The sequence below is a fragment of the Dermacentor silvarum genome, unplaced genomic scaffold (assembly GCF_013339745.2).
Source record: "Dermacentor silvarum isolate Dsil-2018 unplaced genomic scaffold, BIME_Dsil_1.4 Seq3741, whole genome shotgun sequence".
NCBI lineage: Eukaryota > Metazoa > Arthropoda > Arachnida > Ixodida > Ixodidae > Dermacentor > Dermacentor silvarum.
In genome coordinates, this window is record NW_023606134.1 from 1 (window position 1) to 17605 (window position 17605).

General features: G+C 44.1%; 1 protein-coding gene across 1 annotated transcript; it reads right to left on the reverse strand.

Annotated features, from left to right (window-relative positions):
* Positions 1–7472: 7472 nt before the first annotated feature.
* LOC119435010 (FAD-dependent oxidoreductase domain-containing protein 1-like) lies at positions 7473–15230 on the reverse strand (the record flags this gene model as incomplete). Its single annotated transcript, XM_037701988.2, has 2 exons — positions 7473–7908; positions 15075–15230. Coding segments are annotated over 2 exons (279 nt in total), but the record flags the coding sequence as incomplete, so codon positions are not given.
* Between the last annotated feature and the right edge of the window lie 2375 nt (positions 15231–17605).

The following is a 17605-nucleotide window of genomic DNA, read 5'->3' on the forward strand; positions in this document are numbered from 1 at the left end:
AGCTGCGCACAGTTCCACTGCTAAAAGTTCTGCTTGATGATAATGAAGGTACGGTCTTCAGCGGTCATAAAAGAAATAATTGGGAAAAGGTGCAATTTCCAATATACTGCTACATCGTCTCTTTGCATGCCGAATAATCTGTATTATACAACAATGTCGGAGAGTGTGTGTGTGCGTGCACTCCTGCTTGCTGCTAACACAGCAGATAAGATAGGCCTCCATAACAATTTTTAATTCCTCATACACCCCAGACGATTGTCTATTGTGGATCTATTAATTAAAAACTAGAGCCACACTACAAGAAGTTGCAAGTTAAGATGCACCTCTGCATGTTACAAGCAAGCTTCATTTGCACAAGTCCAATTAAGAAACAGTGGTCACTAGAGCTGAACCTGGGTATAATAAAACTGCAGGGACCACAAAAAAGTTCAATATGAGCGTAGTACATGAAAACATGGTGTCGGCTCTAATTGAAGCAGCTGTATGGGTTGTGATAATTTCCCAAGCCAGTGACAGGTAAAAATCTACCAGTCAACACCTGCAAGAACATTGCGACTGGAAGGTGGGAAATAGGATGACTGCCAATAGAATAGACTTTATAAATAAACAATGCGCATTCATCGCCTGGCATTGTGCGCACCATTGATCAGCAACACACTTAGACTTGCTGTCGTATATAAAGGGTGCTTCTACGAAGACTAAGTAGTATTTAAAAATAGCCATTTTCGAAATAAAATTATGGTTCCTTCGGAGACATGCCGTCAGTGGTGGCGACCATGAGGTGACGGGTGATACATGATAAGTAGTCACTAATTTTTAAAAATCCATGAACTTTTAAACATTTAGTCTCAGCAGGCTCATTGTAATTGGAAAATTAAAGCAAGCTCTCTGTAAAAGTCCTATCAATTTTTGAATTTAGAAAAGTGTGATTATCTGCAGAATTGTGGCACGATGAAATTCACATACCCGCCAAGTTCGAAGAAACTAAATCCAGGAGATCTGCCGACCGGGAGGGGGGGTTAGTCGGTTACACCCCCCCCAGAGGTCTACATTTTCAAGTACTGACAGGAGAACTTCATTACAACTCTATTTACAGATATACAAATGACCACATGAACATCAATGTCTCACTTTTGCAAGCATTTCGTTGTTGCTAATTCTGTCTTCAAAAATACTTAAAAATTTAATTAAATTCCTGGGTCTTACATCCCACAACCATCATCTGATTATGAGGCACGCTGTAGTGGGGAACTCCAAATTAATTTCGACCACCTGGGGTTATTTAATGTGCACCCTATGCACGGCACATGTGCGTTTTTGCATTTCGCCCCCAACTAAATGCGGCTGCCGTGTCCGAGATTTGATCCTACAAACTCGTGCTTAGCAGCGCAATGCCAAAGCCACTAAGCAACCACGGCGAGTGTTCAAAATTCTTCAGATAATGTTTGATGGTAAGAAATTTAATTTCTTTCACATTTTGCGAAGATGGCGTTTCCCAGCATCTTGGACGAGCGGCACTGCGTCCTCGTATTTTCCCCGATGTTAACCTTTTGAAGGTCGAATTATATTGAAAAAAACTTTCCCAGATGGTCAAATTACTTTATTGCGGATATTGAATGTACAAAATGTATAAAGTCGGGAATAAATAGTGAAAAAAAAAATTAGAAACAGTATTTTGATGTCGGCATCACTCAGAACTCCAAATGTTCAATAATATTTCAGAGTGTGGTATTCCTTGAAACACGGTTCTACGCACAGCGCCTTATCGCGCCAATCAAGGCAGCAACAATCAAAGAGCAGCGCCAATCAAGGTAGAAATCAGCTTCCGCCGCATCTGCAAGAGAGTGCCGACAAAGAGAAAACTCAAGTTTCGCGCGCCTCCGTTGCGATCATTCGGCGGAACCGAAACCGCGTAAGCGTGTTGCCGCAGAGAGCGAGAATACCTCGTGATCGGCGCTGATAAACAAGCTAAGACAGCGCCAATCAAGATAGAAATCAACTTCAGCGCCACTGCAAGACAGTGCCGACAGAGAGAAAACTCACGTTTTGCGCGCCTCCGTTGCCATTACGCGGCGGAACCGAAAGCACGTTGCTGCAGAGAGCGAGAATACCTCGTGAGCGACGGTGATAAACTAGCTAAGAGCAGCGCCGATAAAGGTAGAAATCAACTTCCGCCTCCCCTTCAAGGGAGTGCCGACAAAGCGAAAACTCACGTTTCGCGCGCCTCCGTCGCGACCGCACGGCAAAACTGAAACCGCAAAAGGGGTGTTGCCGCAGTCTGCGCGACGCACGCGCTGAAACTAGAAATCAGTTCTGTTTATCTGCGTAAGAAGGTAGCACAAATGTCAAACGCTTCTTGTAAGTCCTAAAAGGTGGCAGCACCTCCCGGTGAGCATGCATCGTCATTATGGCGCGAAATTTCAAACGGAGGATCGAAACCGTACCCGTACGGCAAAGACCTTGCGGGACAGAAAACAGCCGCCGTACAGATACGGCAAAAACCTTCAAAGGGTTAAATTGCCGCTCGCACTCTGCATTGCATTGCTCTGTGGTACCAACAAAATACCCAACGTCACTTAGGTATGCTGAACACTACATTAAAAATACTTGACACTTTTTGCGCTCACGCTCCTTGCTTTAAAAGCCATGAGTGACCGTATAGGCCTATGCAATGCCAGAGCAGCTGCCGACGAGGAGAACGATGGAGAGTCTAGTGTTCCTAGTTGCGGAACACGGCATTCGCTTACTAGCTTAATGAGGCTAGGGCCACTAGGGCACCCAACAACCCCGTCAGCGTAAGGAGTGGCTCTGCGGACGCGATGCTACGCTAGCCACCATAGCTACCATAACGATGCATTTCCAACTGGATTGGATTGGATTCTTTTTGCCAATGTGGCCTGACAAAGCGCAGGACGTGTATAGAAACATGACACAACTGCAATTTCCGGGAGATTTTCCTGTCAACCGTACAACTGGAAGAAATGGTCCAAATCCGGGAGTCTCCGGGAGACTTGGCAGGTATGAATTCGGCTATCAGAGCGCGCAACACCGAAACTGGGAGGCTGCAGCGAGCGCAAAGCCGTGCCCCTCGAGGCAACGTTCTGCTTACATCACCCAGCAGTGGGTAGCCAGCGCGCTGTGACAGCGAGGAGCACGGAGCCCAAATTCAGAGTATACTACTTTACCTTATAGTGAATAGCGATTAACCAAAGGCCCCTGCTGCATAAGTTGGGCCCTCTTTAGCACGACACTTTTCGCTTGCATTTACTTCCAAGTCGTCCTCTCTTTTTTTTAAATTTTAGAGCTGTCAAGCACCCCTGTCTGTGCTTGTGAAATGCTTTCCTTAGTTGTTTGCTGGATGTGCTTTTTCATCTCGACTCCATAATTTAGCTCCTGCTTCTGAAGCACTCTCTTGATATGCCACATGCACCCTCGCTGACCTCTAGCACAGCCAAAGCTGCTGCAGTCTCTACAGTTCTAAGGGATGCGAACTCCATCTTCGAGCACCTCTTTCAGACCAACACATTGAATGATTAATTTGCAATTTGTGTCTGCATCCTCGAACATTGTTCAAGGAGCTATGGCATACTAAGCCTGTTGCATCGGGGCACTAGTTCTTTGGCAATGACTCTACTGAAGGCTAGACGGTAGATTTTTGGCACCGACAGCTTGCCTGCATCAACCAGGGTCTTGTGCCGATTGTAATCCCAGTATTCACCAATTGTAATTCAATTATAATCCATCAACCTGAGTTTCAGTATTGGTTCGCCAGTTAATCCAAGGTCACCGTGATTGAAAATATGCCCCTTGCTTGATTTTTGTTTGTGAAACTTCTATGTCCACACAACTTATGTAGATTCGACAGCATTGCCTGCTAAGTATGAAACGGAGTTCAGACAATACAGTCATGGATTGTTTAGCCAAATATATTTCCTGTAAACATATCAAGGAACGTACAGTTTTGCTCTAAAGACTGCCTTTCTCTTTGCTTCAAAGCTGTTGAAAGTCTTGCCACTTTTCATCTTTATGGCGGTCCACAAGCCATGATGTCCTTTGGCCAGCTTTCCATAGGCATCATGACTAAATAGTGCCTTCAAATAAAGCAAAAAATGTCCTCAGCAATGCTTTTATGTTGGTTCTGTCTTTTTTTCTTTTTTCTTTCCGTGCAACTGTGCTAAATAAAGAATATAAATGTCCAGTCTCAAAAAATCCCAATAAAAGACCTTGGTTTCGCACTTATGGTCGTAAGTCATCTGCTGAAGTGATCCTGGCTCCTCCATAGTGCACAATATTGGCATTGTAAATGTTTTCCATTTCATCTATCCCTGCAAATTTGGTGCAACATTTTGTATTTGTAAATTTTGTGCAACCATTGTGGCCAGGCGCGTAGCCAGGGGGGGGGGGGCTTCAGCCCCCCCCCCCCCCGAAATTTTTTCGTGCTGGCATGCACCGCCGACCAAAACTACCACCGACGCCGGCAATCATGCTGGATTTTGTCTACAATGTCCTTTTCACGCTCGAAAACACATTTCAGCACGAACATTGCGAACTCGAGCTGGATTTCGTGACAAGGCCCTTGCACCTGGAGTCACGTAACGCAAGGAGCCCCATCCGAGCACAAACTTTCAACGGCTTTTCGATAGCGAGCGGGTGCGTTGCGGCATCTCGCAGCGGCCGCGGAATAAACGGAGCGCATGGATTTCAATTACGAAACTCTATGGGTATAAAGTTTTTATAAAGTTTTGACGCGAAAGGTGCGCTGACATTTCCAAAGCCATGCTTTAAAAGATTTTCAATTCTAGAACTTTATGGGGTTAATGTTGTTATAAACTTGGGCCAACATGCGCGCACTGGAATGCTCGTGTCCAAGCCGTTCCATAAATGGAAGCGCGCGCTCGCAATCTCCCACACACACGAAAATACTAAATATCACCATGACTGTCAGCTAGCAGCTGATAATTTTCTCCAAACATTTTCAGGAAGCGTGCCCAATGTGATTGATCAGCTGGACCAGGGCAGGCAAAGTAAAATATGAGAAAACAGAAGAAAGTGAACGGCCTATTATTGAGGATGTTTTTTTTTTTTTTTTGCCGGCGACAAGGTCTGGCTCTCCGTGGCAACAGGGACAGGGGCCCTATGGATTTAAGCAATGCCCCTGATGAAAATACAGGCATTTTCAGAGTGCTTCTGCGCATGCGAGCTGATTGTGGAGATACATATCTGAAGAACCATTTGGAAAGTTGCCCCAGTATTGCCTCGTATTTAAGCGCAGACCCACAAAACCAAATTATAGAAATTTGTGGTGACATTATCAAAGAAAGCTTAGATTCAAAAGCAGGCTGCTTCTCCATACTTCCTGACAAAATGACGGACATCGCTGGAATCGTACAGCCTACTGTTTCTGCAAGGTACCTAAACAAGTATGCCAACGACATCAAGGGAGTGTTTTAAGTTTTAGCACCGGAATAGATGCCCATCTCTCACTGCGACAGCAGGTTTTATGTAAATGTGTAAATACTGCTGCAGCCAGTGACCACTGCCAGCGCAGAGAGAATATTTTTTAACAAGAGTTTACTAAAAAACTACTTGCGCTCTACAATGTCTGCGGAACCCATGGTTAGGCTGGCGCTTCTATACACCCACAGAGACGTCGGCATCAGCGTGTCCGAAGTCATTGACCGCTTCGCTCAACTTTCCCGCCGAGGGAAGTTTGTCCTTTAGATAGCGAAGCAGCGAAAATCAATGCAAGTAAAAAGCACTGTTCCTTCAGGTCCATAAGTTCTTAATTATGAAAACGTATGACCGTTCATTAGCTTTTAAAACCGCAGAAATCTTTGCCGTTTATTCTAGCAGTTAGCATCATCATCACAATTATCAGTCGAATAGAAAAATTACGAGGATACCAATAACCAACTTTGACCGACCTTGCTCATTGAAAGCCCGGCCCACGCGGCGTTCGCCAAAAACACACTCGGATATTGGGTAGTTCAACTCACCACATTATCTGTGGCCTTCGTTTGTCCTTTTCTTTCCATTTCAGCTACCTGCTTTTATTTCTTTTTTGAAACGAAGGAATACCCTCCTTTAATTTTGGGTGCAGAATAATTGTTGGCGTTGTGCAGGCAGTTAAATTACACATTTTCGTACTGATTTATGCATTATTCCTCTATTATTCTACCCACATGGCGCTGTCGTGACCGCTGCATGGCCCAAGTACATATCACGATTTCTGCGATCATAGTTATGTTCTTGCCTAGATCATCTGTCTTTCTGTGTGCAAAGTTTACTATCTGTGACTGAGCAACATGTTTATTTGTCTTATTTGAAGCATTATATACACTGACGTTTGCTTAAATACGTAGATTTATTGGAGACTCGGACCTATTCTTAAATTTCTTATTGCGAGGTTTTTTGTATACAAGCAGTGAACTTAGTTTCCAGCGACTCTTTTTTTGCCCTTTAGCGAGTTGTATCTTCGCATTTCTATATTCCATTCTATCTTCGCATTTCTAATGTATATTTTGCAGAGCTCCTACTTTTATGTGACTTCCACAGATACGAAGATGAAAGGATTGCCCTTCGGACGGCTATGGGGCACTTAGACGGCAGGCCTTTTACGGAGGAAAAGATCTTGGGCGCGTGGCCTCGTGCGTCTGCTGTGTGCAGGGCTACAAAGGCGCTGCTGTGTTTTTTGAAGTGCGCAAGCCTGTATGACCGCTTGTGACGAAACTCAGCGATGAACGCTTAACTGTAAATGTGCAACGTGTGAACTTCTCTCTTGCTTCTCTTTCAATCCCTTCTCCCCCTTCCCCCGTGCAGGGTAGCCTACCGGGCTCAGCATGGTTAACCTCCCTGCCTTTCCCTTATGACTTCTCTCTCTCTCTCTCTCTCCTACTTTTTATTTCTACTCACTGTTGCGAGCATAATCTCGGCGTAATTACAATATACGACCGGTAACAGCTGCTCCTGCGCAATCTATTGCAACGAGGAACAGCGTCATTGAGGTTTTTTGCTGGCCGTTGCATATGTTCAAAAATGTAAACAAGGTTCTTGAATGACGAAGATTCATCAAAATATTTGTCCTCAACTTATTCATTTCATGACCTTTACGTTCTTCATATCAGCTGTATACACTGCTTTGCTGGTTTCGAACTGATATAGTTCTAATGTCCGTGTGATATTTTCTTTTCTTATTACATAGACAAAAAAAAAAAAAAACGCGGCCGCATTGATATCAGATATTTCTGCCAGAATTTTGAGGACATCCGTATATATCCTTTTATGAAAAAATACATATTTTACTTGACAGTGTGTAGCATTCAATAATTCGTTTGGAGCATCTAATATACAATGGCATTGGCAATGCAGTTATTATTCATGTATTTGATCCCTCGACAACTTCTATAAGGAGGAGGCCGCGCTTTAACCTGAGCCCCCCCCGAACAAAATTTCTGGCTACGCCACTGACAGTGATGATACCAAAACTGGGTGCAATAACAGAGGTGGGCGTGACATTGTAGACATCGCTCCTTATATGCACAGCTGTGCAAAACTTCGAACGCTGTAGGGACAATAAAAAGGAGGGCAAGGCAGAGAAAAATACTAGGAAGGTGTAGCCATTTGATCGCCAACACCTCGGCTCATCCGAGACATATTCAATTACTTTTTGTTGGAAAAGATTCATGATGTGATGTCTTTTAACATTAGACGTATTTTAAAAGGTGTGTCAAGGCTCCAGTAAAAAAATTGCAATGTATCAGCTACACGTAATAACACTCGCGCATATTATAGATGAAGTTTCACCTTCAGGGACTTGAAAGCTGGAATCCTGTGAGCAAGTGTTGGCCAAATTGCCTTATCGAAGAATGAATAATCCACATCAAGATCCCCAACGTCTGGTTCTTCATCCTGGGATGAAAAAGAGTAAGCAAAAGAGCTGAATATAACAGTATTTAATTCCTAGTCTTGTTACAATACACCTTTGACCATGAAGAAAGAAGTATTTCAGGAGGGGAACTTGTCCACCCACAACAGTGCACGTGGGCGGCGTGACAGTGTCGCGGTTTGGTGAGGGGGAAATGCAGTTTTTGTCACAGCATGACAGATGACACGGCAGGCGCATTCTTATTATATTGCTCACATTACATGCTCATTTATGGGCGTGACGCAAAAAAAATTGCGATGTCGTCCCCTATTTTGTAAATTTTCCTTGGTTTCAATTAATAATGTCAAAAAACAAAAGTGCTGGATATTTTAGCAGTAGTAATAGCTTAGCACTGCTCAAATTACATGCCGTGCTGCCCCTGAAACAAGCTACTTGCAGTATCCTTGTGCAGATGACATCTATCGGCCCCATGAATCACTCGCATGTGGTGTGCGTACATGCGTAGGTGACCTTGAGAGGCAAAGCTCGGATTAGCTAGGGCACTGTGTGCGCTGACTAGCAAACTGTCATAGTTTTCTTCATGGTATGCAGGTATTTTTTCTCTTATTCTCGCGGACTTCCACATTGCGCCGGCAGCGCCGGTTTCAGACATTGTGCCTGCACTTTTCACGTTGCTACAAAGGCGAGCACTTTCCATCCGTGCCATTTGAGAATGGGGCAGAAATATGTGTAGCCAGTGCTGCACTACAGCAGTGGCTACACATCCTGCAAGGAAAAAGTAATTACCTTTAAGGTTCCTAGTGAACTGGTACGGTTGCTTGCAAGTGTGGGCTCGTGCAATCCCAAGGAAACATCGAGAGCTAACGTTTCGCAACTATGTTTGTGAGAAGCACTTCTTGGAGAGCGACTGAGAGAAAGCGGTATTACGACCAACTAGGAGGTGAAGTACTTATAGACAAGTCGAAACGGCCTGTTTTGTTGCCAGACGCCGTGCCGTCAATATTTCCAAACTGTCCCAGCTACTTTTCTTCAGTTAGCAAAAATGAAGAGCCTACATGAGGTACGTGAAGCGTGCTAAGACAGAGACTTTGGTGAGCCAAGATAGGAGCATGCACGCTGCTTGCGACGCTGAGAAAGATGAGACGGGGCATCTTGCTGCCTCCCACGTTTGTCACGAGTCCGCAGACTGTTGTGCTTGTGCTATGCTTCAAAATTGAGGAAAGTAAGTGCTGGTATCAGAAACAAGTGCATTCATTCATGCATAAAAGCAGCTGGGGCAAATGGTCCCGGATACCCTTGAACCGGCGAGCCTCTACGGCGAGCACATCGCGTGCGTCTTCCCTTTCTCCACGAGCCAACTCAGTCGACAGAGGGCGCGTCAGCACTGTGCCCTCCGCCGTTACTTTATTGGAATGCCAGAGCGAGTGCTGTTTCACCTCCTCAAAAATTCTTGCTCCAGCCCATGGTTATATTTCAGTCACACAGTTTCAGCATGAACCAAGTACACCACACTCACCTCCAGCTCATTATGTTAACAGATGCTCACCCCAATTGCACACAAGCTTCTACATGTATCAAGGCAAAAGTATGACAATGAAAGCAAAGCTTTGAAAGTTAGTCACACTAAATACTCTGTCAAGGATCACATGCGTTTTGATACAATGCCTACTTTATATAAAAGTTTTATGAAATTTCACTATAAAAAACACATCTAACAAATTTTTTTTTCTCCATATGCAAGAGCTTATGTCACCAGGAAAGACATTGGTTGAATGTTACATGAACTCACATGTCTATAAGCCAGCATGTACAGGCCCATTCACACCACAGCCTGCCAATAGACCTTTTCACAAACCGACGTTTGAGCAGCGCCATTGGCCGACACGGGCGACGTCTAGCGTCAGAACATGTTATGCCGCCATTTTGGATTGTGAGCCTTGAGAGAGCAGGCCGGCCGCACTTCGGTTGTATTATCTTTGGTGCGCATTATTTCGATTGTTTTCTTCCGCTTCGCTTGTCTTGTGCCACTTGACATGTTACACGTTTCACGTGCTCGCGTGAGCGCTCAGTATAGTGTGCCATGGCAGCAGCAAGCCCAGCCAGTGGATATGGTGTTTCGTCGTCGGTAGCGGCGGCAGCCGCGTCTGCTTCGTCGAGACCTGGCGTGCTAATCAGCGGTATATTTCATTGTTATTGCTGGGCACGTGTGACCGTATCGTCGATTGAATCTGATCACCATTACGTTTCGCGGTTGAGGGTTGCCTCATTTAGCGAAAGCAGGCGTAGCTGTCGGGCAATGCTTAGAACCAGGCGCCGGCGGCCCGACGACGCGTGTCAGTGGTTTGTAGATATGCGGTGGTTACTCCATACGCTTCCAACGCAACTGAACAGCTGAATCATGCAAAATTTATTGGATCTGGTGCGGTGCAGGGTGCTTATAACCAAATGTCAAAGCATAAGCGTTGGCGATCGAGCAGCGCGGTACCTGCAGCGAACTGACACGCGACAGTGATCACATGCCAGCGCAACTGATACAGCCCAGGTGCTAGATTTTTATTTTTAGTATTTAGTATTTATTTATTTATACATACTGTCAGTCCCAATAGGGATTATAACAGGACTTGTCATAAAGATATATTTGTTTACCTATTTCTTACGTTTGTTTACCTGGAATGGCTTTTCTTTCAAATGTCTGAATTTGGAACAAGCTTCGCTCACGGTGAACCTTAACGTATATAGATCGTGCGCGAAGTTTGTATTGAAGATATCGCATACGGCAAGAATTGTTCGTGTGCGCTATCTCTGAAGCGAAATAAGGCAATAATATTGCAGCGTTAGAGCCATCCCTGCTCTTTCTCTTGTTTCCCTTACACCGTCTCACTGTGCTATGTTCATAATAAAGTAATGTCGAGTCTTAACAATTGTCGAATAAATACATATGCATGACTGTAAACCACAACTGACCGTGAGTGAAAAGCTCTTAGTGGTCAGCGAAGCGGTCACTGCACGCACGTAAGTATTTCACATGATCGACTGTGCGAATAATTTATTTTTTTCGTTACTGTTATTCTTGCAAGCACGATGCTATTGTCCGCGCACCCATGTGCATACCGTTTTTTACGTTCTTACTTGTGTGGGCTCATTTAGCGCGTTTCTACGCCACGCACAGTTAGCGCATTACGGTTCCCGAACTCTAGCACTGGCGCTAGGCCGCGCTGATGAGGTTGACATGTTCGTTTTTGCATTCTCTTGCTGCCCAAGCACATAGACAATGCTCAAAGATGGGTGAGCTCGATGCAACACCACACTGTTGAAGTTAATTACATTTATGGGTAGGGCCGCGCAGGGTGCGTGTGAATGCAGAGACAATGTTTTGGTGGACACAGGGTCTGCATACATCTTCCATAGGACACGATTTTTCCAGATCGTTGCGAAGTGTATTTACCGACTAGTTCTCTCGCAGAGTGCTCCAATTTGTCTTATACCGGTGTCCCACGGCTACTTTTGATAGCGATAGAGACCGATTCGGAATGTTCGACCGCGATTGGCTCCCTTCCGCGGATTGAGCAAAGAAGCCAATCGCGACCAAGAAATTCGACCCATATCGGGCTCGATCAGGATCAAAAGTGCGCCGTATGACCCCCGCATTAGGCACTGGAATAAAGTCGTGTTTGAAAGAATAACAAATGTAGCCTCTGCCACTACATATGAGAAAATATTGCATCGAAGAGCTGACAATTCTCGCAACCTATTGGGAAATGTGCCGAAAAGAGTTTACCAAAATGCGTTATTTTACTGATGTGCGCATTGGTTCACATTAGACTGAAATGCCAAGTCCTCAGGTGATGCACAAAACCGGCTAAGCGTGAACATACCATATCGCGGCAGTGGTCTCGCAGAGTGCTGTGTTTTGGACACACGTAGTCCCCATAATCATTATTTTCCGCGGGTTTTTGTGCACCCATAAACTGCACAGTGCTGGCCTGTAGCCTTTTGATGAGTATGTATGCCATTATTTACGAGCATAAGTCAATCGTGAAAAAATAAACGGAAACATCGAAGGAAAGCTACCACTCCGCAATGCAAGCGCAAGGCAAGCTCACAGTCCAGACTGAACAGGCAACACTGACCCATACTCTCCACGCCAGACCGTCAGAAGCGCCCTCGTGAAAACGTCTATAGGCACGCTACTTCTCCCCCCCCCCTGCCATGAAAGAGGCACTTGATTTGTCCACACAGGAACGCCAATTTATGGAGCCATTTGGAAGTGAGCCGACTCAATCAATATAGGCTGTGTGTACAATTTTCATTACTTTTAGTCATTTTTTGCTATTCCCACTACAGTTGTAAAATGTTCCCAAATTGTTCAACATGAGTGGTAGAGTACAGTGACTGCACCAGAAAGCTAGTGGTAACAAGATTTATCCCCCAAACTAAGACAAACTTGTTTCTTCAACTGCAAAGCTTTGTTGTTGTTTTTTGTGTTTTTTGAAGAACTCCTGCGTTCCAAATTGTAGCGTCATACCACTTCCTGGTCAAAACCACTTTTCCTTTCATGAAATGTCTTGGAAATGTTTTACAGAGGTCGTGTATATTGACAGCAAACAATCGCAACATCATGTGTTACAACCCTCACCTGCATTTCCCTGCCTACCAATGGCATGCACATGTCGCCACAGAAAAAAACAATGTTCTCCCTCACACATGGAAATGTATGGAATGATGTATAGCCGGCCAAATCTTTAGCTAGCTTATGTAAATGCGTTTTTTTTTTTTTCCTGCTTTCCAGTGCATTACGATAGAACGAACTTGCCAAACGGTTGAAGTTAACTAATGCTCGCAAAGCTCGTGAAGATAGCATAGTCATTTGTTAGTTTGTTCCTAATTTAAGGTGCTGGCGCACAGCAAGTTGCCGCTCGCGCCCGCTAGTAAAGATTTGGGTGGCTGTACACCCGTGAGAAGTATACGGACCACATGCTCCCCGAAAAATTTACTTTCTTCACAAACTGAAATTGACAAGTGCAATGGAAAGTTTCAAATGCCAAGTCTGGACTGCAGTTCTTAATTTCAAGTAGCATTCATAGACGAAGAATAAATTGGCTTTATCGCGGAATCTTTGGTCCGTATACTTTTGCTCAGGGGAGCACAAGATGCATGATGTAACGTTTTTCGGCATAGAATGAAATATCACCATTCCTGCTACATGCGTCCGTCCTCCTTGAACCTGTACTTTAAGTGCCAACACTCCAGCAAAATATTTCACATCGGCACAGCCTCTTTCAAAAACAAAAGCACAAAATCTGTGATAGCAGTATACAGAGAAGGCATTGGATTTGGCATCAGTAGTAAAACCTGCAGTTAATTTTCAAATTCGTGCACTAAAGCACAGAATGAGGCAATAAAAATTGTACCACCACAAAAATCTCAATTGCACATTTTTATAAACAGCAAATAAGAGCCCCTGATGACCAATAAGTTTTAACCATGAAAATAAAATTGAGATGCCCAGTTTTACAAAACAGCTGTAGCCACTATCCTGATGTAGACAATGGCTAGGCAGAGAGGCACCCTTGAAATAAGGCGATGAACAATGCAGTTTGAGTTAAATATTACTTTGCTTCTACTGTAATGATGCAGCCACTCTGCGCACGCACGCACACACACGCACGTGGTGGTAGAATAGTAGAGGTGGCCAAACGGCGCCACTCCGGTAATACGCCGCGCATGACGCGATGGCTCTCGCATTGCTGCCGCATTGGGTAAGGTGGCAGCAGGGGCTTGTTTATTCCTTGTTTATTTCATTGTTTTACTTCTTCATTTTGGTGGATACAGATTGGTTCTGAGAACTATACGGTGACTAACTCGTCATTGCCAAATGAATCACGTTTGAAACTAATATATTTTTCATATGTTCATGATCAAGTACATCTGTTCCTTCTTCATCATTACAATATTAATAAAAAATCCTTTATTAGCATGTACGACTATGCAGAAACAGTATTTACTGTCTTCACAAAACTACTGTTGGCTTGATAACAAATATATAATGAAAAACATTGGGTCGAGAAATCATCAGTTTCCAAGCACGTTACTGAAATATTAAATCACTGGGAGGACCAGCTGATTTAAAAAGCAAAGTTCATTGACGCTGTCTTGAACACCGTGATACTCCTTGTAGAAGCTTCAGCGTGCACAATCTGTTTGCAATGTGCATCCCAAGTGAAGTACACTGCGCCGGGTTTACAATGGTCACCGCGGTTTAACTTACTGCGTGTTTAATGCTATTTCTGTTCGTTGTTGCTCAGAGTGGTCGGACAAGGTCGGCCGCGAGCACGAAGGCGCGGTGGCGGCGCTCTGTCTACACAGAACGGCATTTGCAGTCTCCAGCATTTCGTAGGCGCGTGCACCTTTGCACTTGCCATCTGACACTACTGGCGCCTTAAGGGAGCTGAACAATAATTTAAAAATTGGTGACCGCGCAACAGTGAAATTTAGTTACAGCCAGGCGATCATAAATCAACTACGTCCATAAGCCCCATGTTACCCAAAATGACGTGAAAACGAAATATTGTTTTACACTGTAAACTCGCCGGTAAGAATTTTCACGCTTTCAGAAAAATACACACGCGTCACTCTGTGTCAGTCTTGTCGAGATTACCGGCGCCGATTAGACATTTTTAAGCTCCATAGAGCCTGGTACCCTTATTTTTGTGGGCAAGGCTGGCAGACAACCTCTGCAAGCTATTAAATACAGAAACATTTTAAAGCCAGCACAGCAAAAGCTTGCGATGCGCGTCTTTGAGCCCATAGACCCCCTTACGCCACCTGGCGACTACTGTAGAAACTCGAGAGGTGTGGCAACATGCTTGCGGTGCTGATTTGGCCACCTCCCCTATTCTACCACCGCGCGCGCGCACACGCACACACACACACACACACAACATTTAACAAATGCATCTGCCTGCCAAACTCTTGAAATGCAAACACCTTGTTCCAAAAACAAAGTTATTGTGAAAAACCTATTGTGAAAACCTATATAGTGAAAAACCTATTGACCTGACTAGTGTAGTACTCTGATATGCAGCACTTCCACCAATCGTTATTTTGAAATTAAGTAACAAGACAAAAGCCAAAGTAATGCACTGGTTACTTACACAGCACATTCCAAAAATTAAGCTGCACAACTTACAGAAGCAGGTGACTTGCCACAAACAAAGTGGCCCCCAAGGCCCTCTCGGCGACAGTACACTCCATCAGATGTTACAACCAGTGGAAAGTTGAGCCCAGGGCCATCTGGGCACTGCACAACGTACACATAGCGCTTCCTGCACCAAAAATACAGAAGCAAATGTTATCCTGGCACTGATTACATCATTACGTCTTGCTAGTCTGTGGACTAGGAACAAACGAATTATATTCATGGCAGACTTGTACACTTAGTAAGAACAAATTTACCGATTACGATTACACTTACCTCAATCAAAAATTTAATTGATTACAGTGACCAATTACTGCCCCATGAAAGTAATTGAGCAATTACTCAAAAAGTAACCGATTACTTTTACATTACTTTCCTCCCAACTTTTACTAAGATTGCACAAATACAATAAATTGAATAAGCTGCCCTGTCTCTTTCAGTGTGTTCTCTGCAGCCCTTCGCATGTTGTTTACTTTCACTAACAACTGCTTTTCAAAATTTTCCTTGGTCATCTTCCTTTGTTTCCTTGTGAAGAGATCAACAGCAACCCTGAAAATTCGATCAATGTGTGCGCTGGAGGGAAGGGTAATTTCACAACGTACGAAGACCTTGCGCACAAGATTGTGGTTACTAAATGCCACACTGCTCGAATCTGCATCCTCTATGAAGCGTAGGAGAAGCTGCTCCCGGTTAAGCCAATGAAAACCTAAAAGTATTATCCATAGAAGAATTCTTGACATCAATGTCCAATGTGGCCATCGCTATTTAGCCATATCAGCGACTGCTCAATTCAGCGGCCAACATCTGGTGGAGCATTAAGATGAGTAAACAAACACCGAGTGCCCGCGTTTGCCAGTCTGAACATGTGCATCCACGAAGCTGTGGCGTGGCACGAGCACGGCATTCTACTGTCGTCCTCACCTAATACAAGTGCTCAAAGCTGTGTCACCTGTTACAGCTTGTCTCGCTAATAAAGTTTCTGGCTACATGTAATTGGTTACTGAAAAGGTAAATTAGTTACAGTCAGCATTACTGAGTAAAAAACGTAATAACTAATAAATAATTAAACAGAACTACCAAAAAATATAGTTGATTACAACTAATTAATTACATGTACTTCCTTACGTACAAGTCTGATTCATGGGCACTACAAAACACAGCACATACAGCAAGGCTGGACAAGTCGCAATGGGAGCTACACTTCTCACAGCTAGCATCAAATTTGCCTGAAGGAATTCATACTTCAAGCTGTAGCCCCGATCCAGCCGTTTTGTCGCTGTTCAAGTTGTTCATGCAAGATCTATCAAGAAAGAACTTCGGCTGCAGATTCTTAGCCTTAGCCTTTAGTGAAAGCTTGGCATAAACAGATTGAAGCAGCAGCCAGTCTAAGCTATCTCATTATCCCGAGGTTCTGGTGTGCAGAAATCGAAGACACAGTTGTCAGGACAAACGTGAACGTCTTTGCTGCTGATGCAAGCTAGTGCACCGACAATGCTGCTGTCTACACGTGCATTCGAGGAAATGATAACAGCACCTCAATCTGTCCTGCTGCTCTCAAAGACCTGCATAGTGCCAATGACAACAGCGACTCTAGCTCGAATAGAACTGATGTCTGCTTTGTTATCCAAATGACTGTGGAGTTTCATCACTAATAACTGTGGATCTTGGCATCAATATAATCACCCTGTGTCACAGGTTCCACTGTGCTGGATTTGGAATGACTTGTCCACATTAAAACCAGCTGTATGCAACAGATTGCAAGAAATTCCCACCCTCTTGAATATATCATGCTGGCACTTTTGGCCAGCAAAGAGGATCCCAAAGAATCTCACAAGAGGGATCTCAGTCAATCTGCTACTGCAGTCATTGATAGCATGTACCCCATTGGATTATGGACCCACCTTCAAAGTCACGGCCGGAGCCGTATTTCATAAGGATTCTTTTCCTCTGATTCTATACATCTTTGATCTCCCGTGCCAACAAATGGCTGATTGCGGAGATAGCAAGGGTGCAACATCATGAGAGCTAATGAGAAAGGGCATAACAAATAGAAAATGAGAAGAATCGTCACAAAATATGATTTCAAGACTACAACGACGTACAGCTTCCAGACATACCAAAGCAAGCAGAGACAGTTGACGTGCATGGAACACAAAGCCTCCAGAAGTATGTCACTGATACATATAACACACTTCAGCAGAATGACCAGGTTTCGGTGAACGACAGCATTGGGTGTCCCACTATGTGAACAACCTGAGAAGCTGAACACAGCAAACAGACCATTTTCTATGAGCGAGGTTCAGACTGCTGAATGCTATAGTATTCTAAACAAAGAGAACTGCCGCTTTGGAGCCAGAGTTGACTGTGTGCACTAAATAAATCTTTTCTTTTCAACAGATCAGTGAGAGAGTTAAAAGTTCTTTAACAAAAAGGGGATCCTTTGCACAGTCAGAAGAGCACAGACTGCAGCAGATACATATGAAACACGTGACTTCATGCTGTTAAAAAATTTTGGGAGTTTA